General features: G+C 42.9%; 1 protein-coding gene across 2 annotated transcripts in view; it reads right to left on the bottom strand.

The window, feature by feature from the left end:
• LOC144772403 (prolactin receptor-like) overlaps nt 1-16,230 on the bottom strand; it is a 438,551-nt gene that overhangs the window by 75,656 nt on the left and 346,665 nt on the right. For both annotated transcript variants that reach the window (XM_078656689.1, XM_078656690.1), the window contains 2 exons: nt 9,981-10,150; nt 4,852-5,008 (listed from right to left, as the gene is read on the bottom strand). In XM_078656689.1, the coding sequence (XP_078512815.1) occupies nt 4,852-5,008; nt 9,981-10,150 (327 nt within the window). The remainder of the gene's footprint in view (nt 1-4,851; nt 5,009-9,980; nt 10,151-16,230) is intronic.

Raw genomic sequence — 16,230 nt, 5'->3', positions numbered from 1 at the left:
TAAGTTTAACTAAGAAATGTCCATAAACAGGTTTAGATTCACATAGTTGATTTCTTCCAAATTTGATGAACGCACATTAGTTTGTATCACATGTGTTTAACATAAACTTGTAACACAAATTGAGGTGGATTCATCAAACATGGATGAAACCAACTATGTGAATCTAAACAAACACATGAACATTCCTAACTCATAGCACTGATCCTCCTGTTCTTGCATTACCCAGGATGCTATTACGAATGACCAACTCTTCTGAGATTCTGGTTACATCCCTAGATAGCGGGGTGTATTAATGGCAGGGCACCACTCAACACAATACAAGGCCATTGAATACATGTGTTAATATTCCCTGTAATACAGCCACTAAAATCTTTGGATGTGAGACTAATTCCACTGCTACTATGGTGACCGTTGATATCATAGACAAGATGACATCTGACCTCCCACCACGATCTGGTATATTAGTCATCCTCCACCTACTGTATGAGCTCCCCACTCTCCCTAGCAATAAGTACATTAATGCACATATTATGGCCCACCTATGTCAATACTACCTCACCATGGCAGGCTAGCAGGCATGACTAACCACTGGGAAAGTTGTCCACAACTTTCCAACTACAGCTTTCCTTGACTAGTAGAACTGTTGTCGTCCACCCACAGAATAATATAATGTAAGAAAACTATTGGGGGAACTAATTTCTCCGAACAAGCAGCAAAACTTTAGAATTCCCTATCAGCAAAGATCACTTGGAGCTCAGAAGGGTGGGTAAAAACTGGTTTAACTAATTTGGTCTAACAAATAATCCACACATTCTCACTTCCTGCCCACAGACAGATACCCTCCAGGACCCTTTAAGATCAAAGAACTGCTAAATCAGTTGGTCAACAAACAATCCCTGATATCAGGGAGACCCACATCGCCCTAGAGCCTCAACACCCACATAAGAGTATCATCAGTGCAAACCCCATTGTCTTTCTACTCCTCAAAATCACCAGACATACCCAACAACTACAGTTCAGACAAACCCCTTATTAAAAAAAATGCCTTAGTGCTGCTCAGTATCTATATGGAAGAGAACAGAGTCTGCACCATTGGGGGGCAGGTGTAGAAAACAAGGATAGAACAACTTATATCAGTTACCCACAAGTCATAAACTTTCTGCCTTTTTTCCCACACGTTATACTTCCTCGATAGTATCCTAGCTCAACATTCCAAAAACACTGCATGAAAATAACCCGCTTTAAAGCCAGCCTTCCTGTTTGAAAGATTCTCTCCTTACACTCCATCCGGTCTCTGAGTTTACGCTATCCTTGCATATGCCGGATGCCTTACTCTCTACCAACCTAAAATAACCATACCCCTCCTTAAAAGGCATATACTGCTCTTCAGTGTAACTGTTCCTGCAACACCAAAGCCTGTCTAACCTATCTACTCCTCCCACTCCCAAACATCAAACTCTTTAATCTCTCCTTCCTTTCTCACAATGTTACCCCCCACCACCCTAGTTCCTCCCTCCTCTTTTTCACTTGCTTTACTCAGTCTAATTATACCTAACTCCTATTAACACAATGCATCACCACTTGAAGATGGAGGAACGTCTTAAGTTTCCTCATAGCAGAAGACGAACCCAATAACCAACAAATCTAGGACAATAGTTATTGATCACAGGATTAACCGTTAGCGGTGGGATACAGAGTAACATGCTACCCACCATCAAGTTCTTCATTGTCCCATCGGGGGTAGTAAGCACTATACTGATGCAATTAGAATACAATACAATTATTTACTGATATATTATTGCCAGTGACAAGGCAGAGGGACGGAAAAAAGAAAAAGAAAAAAAGAAATCTGAGAAGAGAGGCAAACTGCACTGCTGTATCCCAAATATGGTAGATAATAAAAATTAGAAGAGATTAGACATTTAAATGTAAGCAGTTCGCACTCTCCTATCGGTTTTTTATCCATATGCTGACTACAGATACATTCTCGCCCTTCTTGAGAAGGTGCTTGTCAGGAGGTACAGCTTCAGATACAGCAGCACCGAAGAGTTCGGTGAAACAAGATCAAGAGATCAGAATTTGGGTGGAGAGTTTGGAAATTTAGCTGCATTTATTAGAATGGCTGCAGGCCTCCTCGGTTGGGTACAGCCGCTGTTGAAACTTGTCGTTGTTGGCAACAAATGCAATAGAAAGAAGGTGGAGGAAGAAAGTGAGCAAAGGGCTGGCATATGCTCAGCAGGTGCCGTCGGCACCTCTGAAAAAATAAAAGAAACAGCATCAAGGTAAATGTGTCAGGGAGAAAGAGGATACAGAATGGCTATTTCCAACATAAATAAACAGCTATTGAAACACATAAAAAAAAATCTGAGACAAGATCTGATAAAGTGCAAATAAGGAACCGAAAGGTAAGACTTCCTTCCATTTATGGGGCACAGAATATTCTAGATATGAAAAAGCATAAATCCAATAATTTATTATTAAGTGAATAACTCAAAACAGCAGGCACTTGAAGCGTAACATCTGCACTGGGAAGAGGACTTTACTCTGGAGCCCTACGATGGGGAACTTGGTAGGGTCTCACTGAAAACCTAACTTACCTAAGTGTGTCACAGAGTGATAGTTTCTGAATAATAACTGAGCTGAACTAGTACGAACACAGTGTATCACTCCTTCAATGTCTGCTATGGATGTCAGTCTACCATGCTGAGAGCACTCACGTGGGGAGTCTGCTGACTCCATGTGTTGCTGGTACGGGTTCTCGCCTGCAAAACATCCTCTCTGAGGATGTGTTGAAGGCGAGGACTTGTAAAACCAGGCGAGATCCTTTCTGAGGACGTGTTGAAGGCGAGGGACTTGTAAATCCAGGTGAGATCCTCTCTGAGGACGTGTTGAAGGCGAGGACTTGTAAATCCTGGCAAGATCCTCTCTGAGGATGTGTTGAAGGCGAGGACTTGTAAATCCCTGCTATTACAACTGTATCCTCTGTGGTGTCTTAATGGCTGGTTTCTATGCCACAGTCTGATCCTAGTATTAGAGCCGATAAGGCTCATTTTCAGTCCCTTCATTTCCTCTTTTCTGTATTCATCCTCGCTCTCTTGTGCAGTCACGGTTCAGCCATGTCATTGTCTTCTCCTCAGTAACAAAGTTGCTGCTGAGTGGAGGTAAAGACCCTACTCGGGGCTCGGTCTGTTGCAGACAACAAGATTCATTGGGTTTTTCATTGCCCATGACTTGGTAGTTCTGCAATATTATTCTTATGCTATTCTAAAATAAAAAATACCCTGGAGTCCTTCAAATGTCAAACAATTACTTGTCAGTGAATAACTTACTTTTAATTTAGTGTGTTTAGTATTTGTGCCTATTCTGCAGCTTTTTGGATTGTATGTGTTTGCTCTCAGGAGGATTTAACAAATTTAGATTACTCATTGAACTTTAATTTCAGAGTGATTAACCTTTGGCTTCTCTATCCTGTATTAATTTATGAAAAATCTCAGAGATTTTAAAATGGGAATTCTGAGGCTGTTCTCAGAAAAACACTTAAAAAATATACATACTATTAACATTAATAATAATTACATTAATTGGGGAACGACCCCCTACGTCCACAGCCCTTCTCTTAATCTTACCTTTTCCCTTTTGTAGCCATCACTGCAAATAGGTAATTACAAGTATTATTCTGATTTTGTTGTAACTATTAACTGGAGGGAGAGGGTAAAGCACCCCTTAGTTTACTCTTTATTTATGGTACCCTTCTTGCACCATTGGACTTTATCCTTAATATTTAGCTGTACGTACAAGACTTCTTATGGCATATTTCTGATACTACAATTTACATGTCATCTTTTTTGCATCCCCAGGTAATGGAACTATGATAATGACTTGTCACAGCTTCCTTATCATAAGATTCCTGATTCACAAACCTTTCTGGCTTTGCGTCTCTCTGAAGAGCTGTGCGGAGTACTTCAAATATTCATTAGATGATCTGATCTAATGTAAAGTTATGTATTCATGGAGATCTCACCTCTCCCTACACAAATTCCATGTTCTTCAACATTGAGAGGCCGGCCACTCCCTGGGTGTGTCCGGCTGGAAGCCTGTCTCCCTCTCTTTGAAAACTGCTCAGCTGCTGCCAGGAGGTGAAGGCTTCATATTCAAAGTCTAGGTTGGGGTTGCCCAACGTCAAGCCACATTTACAAGACGGCACTACTTATGTAAATGATTAGCATCTACATGCACTGTATGATAATTCTATCTCATGTGATTGTGCTATAAATCTGACATGGCACCGATACTTGTTGCCCAACACCAGAAACCCCTAGTGTAACACATTCCTTGAAAATATTGCTGCTTATATAACACCAATTTAGTACCATCCCAACAGAACTGTATCTACAGCTTCCAAACTACCCTGGGTCATTCCCTGGTCCTCATGTTCAGAGTGAGAGGGCTGTGCATTCTCTGTACCTGATCCAACCCTCTGGAAACAATTCTCATTTGCACTAAGAGTAGCTTTCTAACAGGTGCTTATTTTGCAATTGCTTCAGATGTGTAATGCAGCAATGTCATTTGGAGAAAAAGATTCTTTAATGCATAAGTTCTTCAATGCAATGCAAGTAATCATATAAACATAAAAATACTTAAAAAATTAGGATCCCATACACAGCAATGTAGACGCCGGTCACGGTTCCGCCATTATCATTATATGGAGAAGAAAAACAGTAACCATTCTGACTCAAAATAGAAATTAAATTTGGTAGAAGGTGCTTGTGATTTTATTGTTGTTGAATTCAAAACCTCTCTGGAGAAAACTAAATGTGCACATTGCCAAAGTTTTCCGAAGGCCTGGCTTACCTTTAGTTAGGGCGGCCGGAATCCCTAGCTCTATGACTTCGCTCCAGTTGCTCCAGCGGCCAGATCGGACTGGTTTGCAGCGAACCTGAAAGAGATAGGACTCTCCTGGTGCCAAATCATGCAGCTGAAACTGTGGCTCGGTTAAAGGTCCCCTGATCTGTTGAGGGGATAAATAAAGGGTTTGTTTAACATTACTAGCAACAGTGAAAAAAGAAAAAGAGACTTCCTGTCTTTCATGACTGACAGCTCCTTGCTAAGTAGATATCTAGCCAGTAATGTCAGAAATTTGTAGTGTGTCACTCCAGCACCATTGTCAGTCGCCGCTCAGTATGTTCTCTGAAATGTCATTTTCTGCCCAGGGCTGGTGAACTTAGAGAATGGAGTCTTGTTGGGAAAGAGGGTAGTATTGCCAGAGATACCCTCTTGTTCTCCTGGGAGAGCTGCAAAGGATTCTGGGAGAGCAGATCTTTTGAACTTGCTGCACGCCTAGGAAGGTGGCTTGGACAAAGCTACTGAGTCTACGTGCCACCAGGCCCTGGTCTTGCCCTGGCATTTGTTGTTTGCATGCCAGTCGAGGCGATGAGGAAGATAACATCCACTCTCCACAACAAAGAACATCCAGGGTTGGCATTGCCCAAAATCTCAAAGCCTGTCTCAAAGCCTGTAGTCCAATCTCAAAGCCTGTAGTCTGAACAAAGTTGGACTCCAGACATTAAACATAAATCTAAGGTACATACGGTTGGTAGAAAGGGATTAAACCCACATTGGCAAAGCGAATAGCTCTGGCCTGTATTTTAAATCCCGAATAACTATGTAAATAGCCTGATACCAGGAAAAGAAAAAAAACAATTGTTTTTTGTATAAAACGCACGTCTGAGAGTAAGAATTTGATGCATGATGACGAGTCAATGTACTTTTGAAATGTCCTTATGCATCGCAATACAAGCACCACAAAGACGACAGATTCATACACCAAGCAACCAACAGCATGTAAGGAGAGAGATATGCTGCTCTGGGTGCAGCAAAAGTCCAATCTGTAGATTTTGCAGGATTGGTAACTGGTTTTGCAGACAGGTGTGCTGTCAAGCTAGAACTAAAAACTTTGATTCACAAAGAGCGTGATGCGCGGGGCGGACCACTTGGCAAGAAGGCTTCGGTGCATTTTGGCATCCTGGCAGGGGCGGCTCCTCCTTGTGAGCGGCGGAACGTCACCCCACTGCCAAGAATGCCCCCAGGAAAGCCCCAGAGAAGAAAAATAAAATGGCAATAAAGTTAATTTATTACCATTATATTTTTATCCACCCGTCCTTAACCAAGTGTCAGGACGGGCGGGGCCACTGCTGCTGAGGGGCAGCAGTAAGCGGTGCACTTCAGTTTAATGTGTGTTTGTCTTATTGGCCAACTGTTTTGCGATGGCCAGCCAGAGTTGCGCTTTCTCCAATCCAGCTGTCTTCAGACAGCTAGGTTAAAGAAGTCACAAATGGGCTGCTCCCTCCAATCCTGGCACTGCTTTCATGCTGGTGAGAGCAGCGCCGGGATTGGTTTTGGGGAAGTTCCTGGCGACACAGCAGAACACAGACAGAGTGAGGAGGATGTCATGCAGCATGCAAGGTAAGTGGTTATTTCTTTTTAGGTCGAGCCTGGGCAGCGCATAAGCAGCTGTACGAGGCATGCTGTATTAGAGTATGGACTTGAAGCTCCACCCACTCTCCACCCATATTTTTCATTAGCTCGTGTCACTGTCCTTTGTAAATGCAGGCTTCCGATTCGTTAAAAGGTTGTTAGTCCCTCTTTAGTACCACATTGTCTTCCTTTGTAACCTCCCACGAGGACAGGCCCTTTCACTTCTGTTGTTACACGGTATGTCTTATTTAATCTGTAAGCACTATTTTCTTTAATGTGTTTCTCCTACTGCAGGCACAACATACTTTCCTGCTACATTCAGCGCGCCATACACACTTTCACTTTCCAAGCAGCTCGAGAAAATGGCAGCGGCTTCTTTGAAATGAAATAGGTCTCGCATTTACAAGAGTTTGAGCGATTGGCATTGTAAATGACAATGCCTATTATTTATGTGTTAATTATCAAAATAAGTGCTTGTTCATGCACTGATCACACATGTGTCCCCCCATCCCCACTCTGACCACTTGCCAGCCGCCACTGTATCCTGGTCATGGTATATTAATTTGTTAGTCTCTCCCCTATTGTTGAGTGTTGCCAGGGGCCATGATTCATGAGAGGCAAAGCCTTGAGCGGGTCATGATGCCCCTTCACTGCCTCAACAGCAACAATGGTAATAAATAGCACATTACACTCTATGCATCTAGATATATGGTTTATGCCAAGGCATTTTAATATGCATTTATTTATTTTAGAAACATCAGTTAATCCAATATAGGATGCAAGAGTTGACATTTGTGCAGTAAAGTAAAATCAGTTTGCAGTGCCCTTGTGGCTGTTAGAAGTGTTATTTCTATGCATAAATTAATTGTTACATTAGATCTTTGCAATTTTATTCTGCTCGGTTAATCAAAGTGGGTTTATTAGTATAGGTTCTCAAAACAATGCTTTATTGGGACACATTTATTTTCACTGATGTGTATGTGTGTGTGCTTTGCATCTCCTCGGTCATGGAACTTCCCCATGCTTAACAAAAGGTCTACACAGCATATTATACTCTGCACAGCTGCATATATGCTGAAAACAGGAAGGTTAAAGTGAAGTTATGGTTAACTTGGCTCCAAGCCCTAATTTACATTTGAAAAATCCTCATAAAGTCACTGAAAAAACACCTTAAAGTGAAAGTATTATTCTAACCAAAATCTATAACAGCACTGGATGGTTCTATAAATGTGTGTGTGTGGTATATAAACCTTGAGGTTGCACTTACACAGAGTGCAGTGTCTTATGCTGTAAGATAATGCCACACATACACGTGCAACACTGTCCCCCTCCAATCACAACTACGACACTTGACCAACTGCGATTTCTGGGGAATTGCAAGAGTATAGATGGGCCTACACTAAACTCTAAAGCCTATTGGAGGATTTTTCCAAAGATTTATTTCTAAATGGGATTCCATGTAAAATATAACTTGTTAAAAACTAACCAATGCCCTTGAAGGATGGGCCTACGCTTGGGTGCAATGGAACTTCAGTAATTGAATAGTTAACTACTTTTATCTAATGCAAATTAGTGCTGGAAAAAGACAATGTGATTTTATCAATACTGCCATAGGGCACTGCCAATGATAAGGCCCAGTAGGGCATATAGATGGCAGTGCCCTATATCAGTGTAACATATCAGTATTACAGCACTGATATCAGTGGGCTGTCTGAGGTGTGCAGTATGTGGAAGACAACAGTTCTTGAGGAAATGACTAGTTAAGTCCTTCATGATGAATCTTGGGTAGTTTCCTAGGTCCTTCCAAAAAGCCTGCCATAGTAGACTCACTACCGGTCAAGTATTTGTAAACCCAAAGAAACTTGTCCTCTACTGACTTCACGTAAATTTGACAAACAAATGCAACCCGCTCTGCACCATGCACAAAAAATACTAGAACGAGAAACTGTGGACAAGTCACCTCCATGAGCGGATTAATGCACGGGTTCAGGCAGAATGCCCTCGGATTACAAGTGAGAGGTCAGTGAGATGCAACAGGACATACATGCATTCTAGATTGCACAACACAAAGCTAAACATTGTATAAATACATGCTGGTTGGTAAACAAAGAGATGTCTCAATTTACTTCTGGGGATCATTATTTTGTTCTTGTATCAATTGTAAATTCATGTCATGAATGAAGAGTGGCTCATGTTTCCACCTCAACCCTTGCCCTAGGCAGGTACCATCACCACGGTAACACTTAAATTAGCGCAGTTTAATAAATACTCTATCCATCTATTTTGTTTCTAATGGAATTAACAGAGAAATGCCCAACCCAATCACCCTGATTCCAAGAATTAAGGGTAGTAGTCTGTGACAGACTAGACGATCACCCAACGCTCTCTTTTTGAGTCTCTTATAGACTCCTTTCTTTATACAGGGATTTCTTGGATTCCGTTTGTTGGCAATTGTGGCAGTCAGTTCATTGACCTTTCGGTATCGAGGCGGCTAATAAGCACTTGAGACCATACTCAGGACAAGGTTTCTATACTACAATGCATTATAGATCCCTAAAATGTAGTCTATTATGGAAGGAGTCCTGATGCAGCCAAAAGGAAGGACCAAAAATGTCCCAATTCAAAAAAAGCCTGAGTGTCAAGAGAACAATCTCTTTAAATAAAGTAAGTATCAATGTGTGTCAAGTACTCCGCCCGCTCCTAATCCTCTGAGCAATACTCAAGCATGAGGAAAGGAATAAATCCAACCAGTATCTTAACAGTTGTGCTCAGAGGATTACGACTGGACGTTTGTTGAACTGGGCCTCCTGGGGCCCGAAAAGTCGATGACTTGGACTTCAAGAAATCCCCATCTAAAGAAAGGACTTTATATCCTCGAAACAAGTAACTAAGTGTGAATCGTTCCCTTTGAGGATACATGGGTTTATACAATTGCATCCAGTCTTCTGTGGGATTATTGAGTTGTCCTATATTGTTGTACCGCATTTTGAAATTTGTTACAGCATTTTAGAAGGTCTTTTTAGTACAGCTTCCCTAGGCAGTAAAAAGACATCCACAGTCCTACATTACATTTCATAAATAAATATCTTAATATATTTTAATGACTGGGATATCATAGGTCTTACATATATGATGCAGCGGGTTCTTAGGAATACAGGGTGCCACACCTTGGAATGCCCAAAACTCTCCCGGTAGCAGAAATGCGTGACATTCATTTCAGAAACCCCTGAAAAGTGAGATACTCAGGTTGCCTTTCAACTGAGAATCCAGAGTGATACAAATAAGAGCTGAGGAGTACAGAATGCTGACAGTCAGACCACACACCCTTTTATACACTCCAACTACCAATGAACTGCCTCTTTCCACTTGTCATTTGCCTTGGCAACATTTTGAAGACAAAATATAGACATTTACTGAAATCTAAGTCACTCATTCTCCAACACAGGGAGAGGATTATTTACGCTTGTTACTTAAGCACAATATAACTTATTCATCTGATGTCTCACCTTCCAGTCCTCTTGCAGAGCAGAAGGTCTGAAATTCAGCTGGTACACCAGTGAGATCCAACCACTCTCAACGTCTGCCGATACTGGCGGGTTCCAGTTAATCTGCACAAAGGCAGCATTCTCCCGGGTCACAATCTGACCACTTAGGTTCAAAGGAGGGTCTGGTTCCACTAGAAAGCAGAAAATCACCAACGAGACAGGTTAGATAAAAAGAACCTACAGACAACGGTAGGTAATTGAACATCCTAAATCAAATAAAATTGCATTACTTAGAAATACATCCACCCAAACAAACCAAACTTTTCCTATTTAGTCTTTTGATCTTGGTGGGAGCAGCCTTTGTTCAGATAAGTGGCATAACTCGTGTGGGTGGATGGTTTTGCTGTCAAAGTGGGAAACTCCAGGCTGGAGGATCCCAGAAAAATCAAAAGGCATTGGGCCCCAGTTATCATAACACAGGTCTTTTGCCTCTAGTGTCCTTGAGTCTCTTGCCTGCAGACTCCCAAACTGGGAACTAAGTGACCCCTTTTTTAGGTCCTGATCTCAAGATTTGTGAGTCATAGTAACCATGGGCTGAGTCTGGGGAGGTGTAGGCCAGAGACTCAGAACTCAGAAACACAACAAATAACAGTTACTACATTTCTGTCCAGTCAGTTTTTTTAGTTGAAAAAGGAAAATGCTTTAGTACTCTCAAACCTAAATATTATGTACAGATTCACAAATATAAACAGAATGGCAATTGGAAATACCTATGGGGACATCCTATAAAAGGCCACAGAACTTACAGGAGACACACCCCAAAAAATGGTTGCAACGGCCAATGTTATGTTATGTGTCATTTGTAGTTGCGCACGGAAACTCTGGAGTGTCCCGGCGCGGAGACCAATATGAAGGAGACAGAAGGGCGTGGAACGCGGCTGGTTGTTAGTTAAAGAGCAAGGCTTTTAGCTGCTTCTTAAATAGCCTAAGGTCTTGGGTGTTTCACAGTTTGTGGGGAAGGGCATTCCAGGCTTTGGCCGCCCTGAAAGAGAGGGAGCTGCCCCCAGTTCTAGCAAGGTGGTAGCGTGGTATAACGGCGAGGCATTGCCCTGGAGAGCGTCAATGTCTACGAGGCACATTGAAATCAAATTGTCTCCTGAGGTAAAGGGGGGGCGGCTTTGTATAAGGCACCATGGGCAAGAGTACGCGCCTTGAACAGGACACGCTGTCCCACTGGGAGCCAATGCCGATCCCGGAGATGTTGCTTTGTGCCTGACCTACCCGGAATGCCCAGCAGCGCTTTTGCTGCTGCATTCTGGATGGTCTGTAACTTTTTTAGCTGATAACCAGGAAGGCCGATGTATAAGGCATTGGCGTAGTCTATACGTGACAGGATGAGAGCACCAGTCACCATTCTGGGCAGCAATGGTAGGAATTTCCTAAGTGATTTCAGTGTGCCGAAGCACACTCAGGCCAATTTTTTTATCTGTGGTGAGAAGCGGAGGTCCTCACTGAACCAGATCCCCAGATTCTTCACTGGACTCCCCGTTGACTTTGGCAAGGGGCAACCTGCTGGCCAAAGGTCATCCCTGAAATGCGGAGGGAAGGACCCATAGAGGAGGACCTCAGACTTGTCCTCGTTGCATTTGAGCTGTGCTCCCACCAGTCATTTAAAAACTGCTGTAAGACAGTTTTTGGCTAAATCAGGGGACAGGTCATTTTCCTTCCCCGTGAAGAGGAGCTGGGTATCATCAGCATAGGCTATGATCTTTGCACCCAGCTCCTCCGCCAGATAGAAAAGTGGCGTAACGTATAAATGTAAATGTGTACGTGTAAATGTACCAGGATGCCTTACGTTGGATGCACCTCTAATGGCTGGTGCCCCACAAAGCACTGACTCATAACTTCGAAAAAAAATACCAGACACCTCCTGTGTGCCTAGTAAAACACGAGGGCTGCAATAATAAAGTTAGGCTTACTGGCTTTTTCAGGGTGCTTTCATACGAGCCTAATGTAAAACATAAGCTCTTCAACAAGGTCAGAGTTCAGTTTGCTGCTTTTATTGTCATCAAAAATATGCATTGCTATTAACCTTCATGTTACACAGCAATAATGGCTGGATATACATAACATTTCAGTATCAGAGTCTTATTTATGTCTTCAACCGAGGTTGCCAAACAGTTGCAAGACTTAACAAAACATGTCTGTGCACCTCAAAGCTTTGAGTCTAGCGTTCCAGCTCCAGTGGTGCCAGGTCACTCTTCCTTTGACCTGGAAGACTTGGGGTGATCAACATTAAAACTGAGGAAGTGCTCCTGGGGAGCCTGACAACCCTGGTGGTCCCCTAAAGATAACATCCCTCTCAAGAAAAGATATGGGTGCTATGTGTCACTCAATGAGAACCTGGGGGCGAGTGTTTGATTTGCTGAAACGCTCTGTCCATCATCCCCTTTGGTTTTGCTTTGTTTGCCCTAAGTTGGCAGGGTATGTCCAGACGTGGGTCCCTTGCTCACTTTGCCACAGGATTCAAGCTAGCCTGGCTGATGACGGCTGAATAGCCAGAAACCGGTCCCAGGATGCTTGTTTCCGGTCCAGGGAAGACTTGGCTTGGCAGTTCGGGCGGGACTGTTCCCATGAAGCACAGGGTCAGACTGATTTGCATATGGCCAAGTCTGAACTGGGGTGATGGAGTGAGCTAAGGAATGATGATGGATTAAACCCAAATCAGTTGACTGGGGTGAGTTTTTGATTTGCTCAAACACTCCGTCCATCATCCCCTTTGGTATTACTCAATGAGAACCACCAAAAGGAAGACCAGAAAGGATTTTTGGGAGTGCAATTTCGGCCCACAGTGGTTTCATTCCATACCACCACCATAGGCTGCTAAATGCCTCCCTTTCTCATTTGCTGATTTCTTTTTTTCAAATATTAAGCACCCACTTCAGCATTTTAACTGTGGGTGCTTCTTTGTCTTTACTCAGGCTCCCACACATAGTCACTAGAGACCACAGGAAGTCACGCCTGCATGGTTGGACCGGCTCCCTGGCTGCACAGCATTTTTCTTGCAGGCGGGCAGAGGGGGCAGGATGAGGGGGGGTAGCCAGCTCCTGCTCTTTTCTCTCCCCTGCCCACCCGTGCGGTACCACTGTGTGGGTGGGGAGTTGTCAGTCCCGCTAACCCACTCCCTCCAGACATAGGCAAAGGAGTAGAAGAGCTGAAGAGAACCAGTGATTTTCATGCCTGTATGAGCCCACCTAGCACTGGGCTGTCCTCACAGGCCCGTGGCTCCCCAGTCTACTGGTAGTTGTGGTCTACTAGCAATTGCAGATGTCGCCCTCCCTGTGGGTACATAAAAAAAAGGGGTGAGTGCGACACACTTTTCATGGTGAATCTAACGGTGCACTAATTCACAGAGGTTTTACTTGACCCAGGCCCGGAGAAGACCTCCACAGCCCCTAGAGGACTGCCCTGCCTGGGGAGAGATGCAGTGCATGAGCAGCTAGCTTAAATAAGTTATTTATGGGCAGATGGGCTGGCTTCAGAGAGGTTGGCTTCATTTGGCTCCTGATCATGTGCTGCGGTGATGAGGGACAATCTCAAAGCCTCCCGGCCTGTTGTTTGATTTATCGGAGCTTATTAAAGACTCTCTGCTGAGGGAGAGTCTCATGGACCTGCCCTCCTGCCCCTTCTCCTAGTAGCACCTTGGCCTGGGGTCTCCCTAAAGCAGCACCCTACGATGTTCAAGGCAGGTTACATTGAGTGCCTGCACCGCGCCCCTCCCGGTCCCCTGGCTTCCTGGCCATTTGCAGGATACTTACCAGGTGGCTGGGGTACCCTTTCCCACGGACCTTTAGCCAGAATCTGACCAGAGAAGCCTGAGGAAATCCTCTCCTTCAAAGGTCCCAGTAAGAGCACCTTCTACTGTCCCCGAGAACAAATGGGGAATACTGGCCCTGAAGATGGCAGCTTTCCCCGCTTGCTTGAAGATGCAGGCTGTAGAGAACATGTCGTGGAGTGCACGCCGAAGGACTATTGGGGAAAGTACAACTGTAGGGTGACTCTCTAAACAATACGCAGAGTAATTTTTAAACTCCTTTCACTCCTTCATCTATTTACAATCCTCCCACTCTTTATAGCTTCTCGTCTCTAATGAAAGGAATAGTAATACCGATCCTCTGCCCAGACCTATGAAGACCTAAAACAGAAACTAAGGTACGCCGCAAAAACATTACAAGACAGCTTTCTACCATGTTACATCTACCTGGTCTCAAACTCTTATAATTTCAAAATATAGTGAGATCTACACAGCATAAGTTGTCCAAAATTTGCATAGAGGAGGCTTTGATAATAGAACTCCCCCAAATTAAGATCCATCCTAGTATGGAATATATGAGAAATTATTAAATTTGCTCACATAAACGAACAACCCCAAAAGAGTTGTAGATGTTCGCGTTTAAAGGAGCAAAAATACACATTGATAGAAATCATTGGGTGCATGCATTATTAGAAATATGGGACAACGTCAGTACTATATTCTAATACATAACACATTGTTCTCCATGTCTTTTTGCCTTCTTCTAGGACTGCACAAAGAGTCCCATATGACCAAAAAAGAAGAAAAACTTCAAAAGTTGGTGGGAAAGTGTTCCATTTGATTTCATTTGACTTCATGAAGGGATCCTATAAAACAACCTTTCGGACCTGGCGAAAGCCATCAACACATAGGGCGCGAAGTTGACTGAAACATGTTGACCTGGTTCTTCCAGAGACAGATGCGAGAGACACCTAATACCTCACTTTTCACATATCGCATTTTTTAATCATACCACTACCTTTGATCTTCTTATTAAAATGTTTCTTTTCTAAAGGTATGAGGTATTTTAAAACTTTTTTTTCTCACATGGTGGATCCCATTTGGTCTCAGATTCAAGAGACAATCCCTCCAGGTGGAGGATATGACTCAATGACGTAACGATCAGTAGCCAAGTACTTCAACGGGAAACATGCCTTTGGCAGAACAACACTGTTAAGGGCCTCTCAACAATTTTGGTGTTGCCCTCCTCCAGCACCGCCTCAACACAACTCTTCCACTCCTTTTGATTTTACATGTTCTTGCAAGGTGCACAATGACTTTTGTATCTATAGAATAGTCTGAAAGACCTCTTCGAACGTTTGCATGGATGAAATCAATGAGGACTCCTTTTCGAATTGAAATTCTTCATGTGAAAGTGCTTTTTGAGTGCTTGTACGAGTTTGTGCTTCACTGGTTTGGTTTCAGCATCTTCATCAAATAATGCGTTTGTTGGAAGATCAGAATGACCATGATAAATTCACCCATTTCTTTTGCTACATCCATCTCTCCATGTGCTTGCAAAAGTTGTTTTTTTGTAACCTATTTTGTAGTGGCCAGTTGGACGTTTAGTGATTATGTTTTAGCAGCTTTTTCTCTTTCAATACAAATCTCTCCTGCTTCAGTTCTGCATATTGTTTCGATCCATGTTCCAGGATATCTAGTAGACGTGTCTTTATATCGTTATCTATATATTGTTTGGTCATGAAGTTGTGTAGTCGCACAGGCTCAGTCATTTAAAAGGTGTTTCCTTGCTGCTGCATGAAATGAAAAAGGCGGTCAACATGTTATTAAAACAATACCCTCTCTTTCCCACAGGGTTGTGTTGAGAAACAGTTTCACGATGGACCATTAATTTTGAATTTGTCTGAAAACATTGCAAATAGAAAGGAGTTCATGGCAAACTCGCTGCCATTGAGCAACATATTCACTTTTACGTGTCCGACCAACAATTCCCTTTGAGCTTTTCTGTGACCTCTGGATTGTTTGTTGCAGTTTCATATCCGGAGCCACACCACTGAACCTCCCCTCTCTCTTTCACCACAAATATTCTTTGGATGAATTTTATGTAGAGGTATTGTTTTTCCACCTCCAGCTTCTTCACTCTTTCCAAATACCAGGACCTTTATTTCAGGTAGTTTATGCAATCAAATTCACTAAACAAAGTAATCAGTGAGTACACAGTCTTCACATGCAGCTCCCAATCACCTTCCCGATCAGCATGTACCAAGTTTTTCACTAGAGCTATCATGTGGAAAACATTTCCCCAGTAATTGCAAAGTTCTGATTTTTCTTCACATTCTTTGACAAACTCTACGAACTTGGTTTCAGGTTTTCTGATTTTGAACTGAGTTTATTGAACATTGTCTGGCTTTGAATTACGTCTTTTGAATGAAGTGAACAATGTGCATTGATCACTTC

The sequence above is a fragment of the Lissotriton helveticus genome, chromosome 8, assembly GCF_964261635.1.
Source record: "Lissotriton helveticus chromosome 8, aLisHel1.1, whole genome shotgun sequence".
In the NCBI taxonomy this organism is placed as follows: domain Eukaryota; kingdom Metazoa; phylum Chordata; class Amphibia; order Caudata; family Salamandridae; genus Lissotriton; species Lissotriton helveticus.
This window is presented reverse-complemented; position numbering and strand designations above follow the sequence as displayed.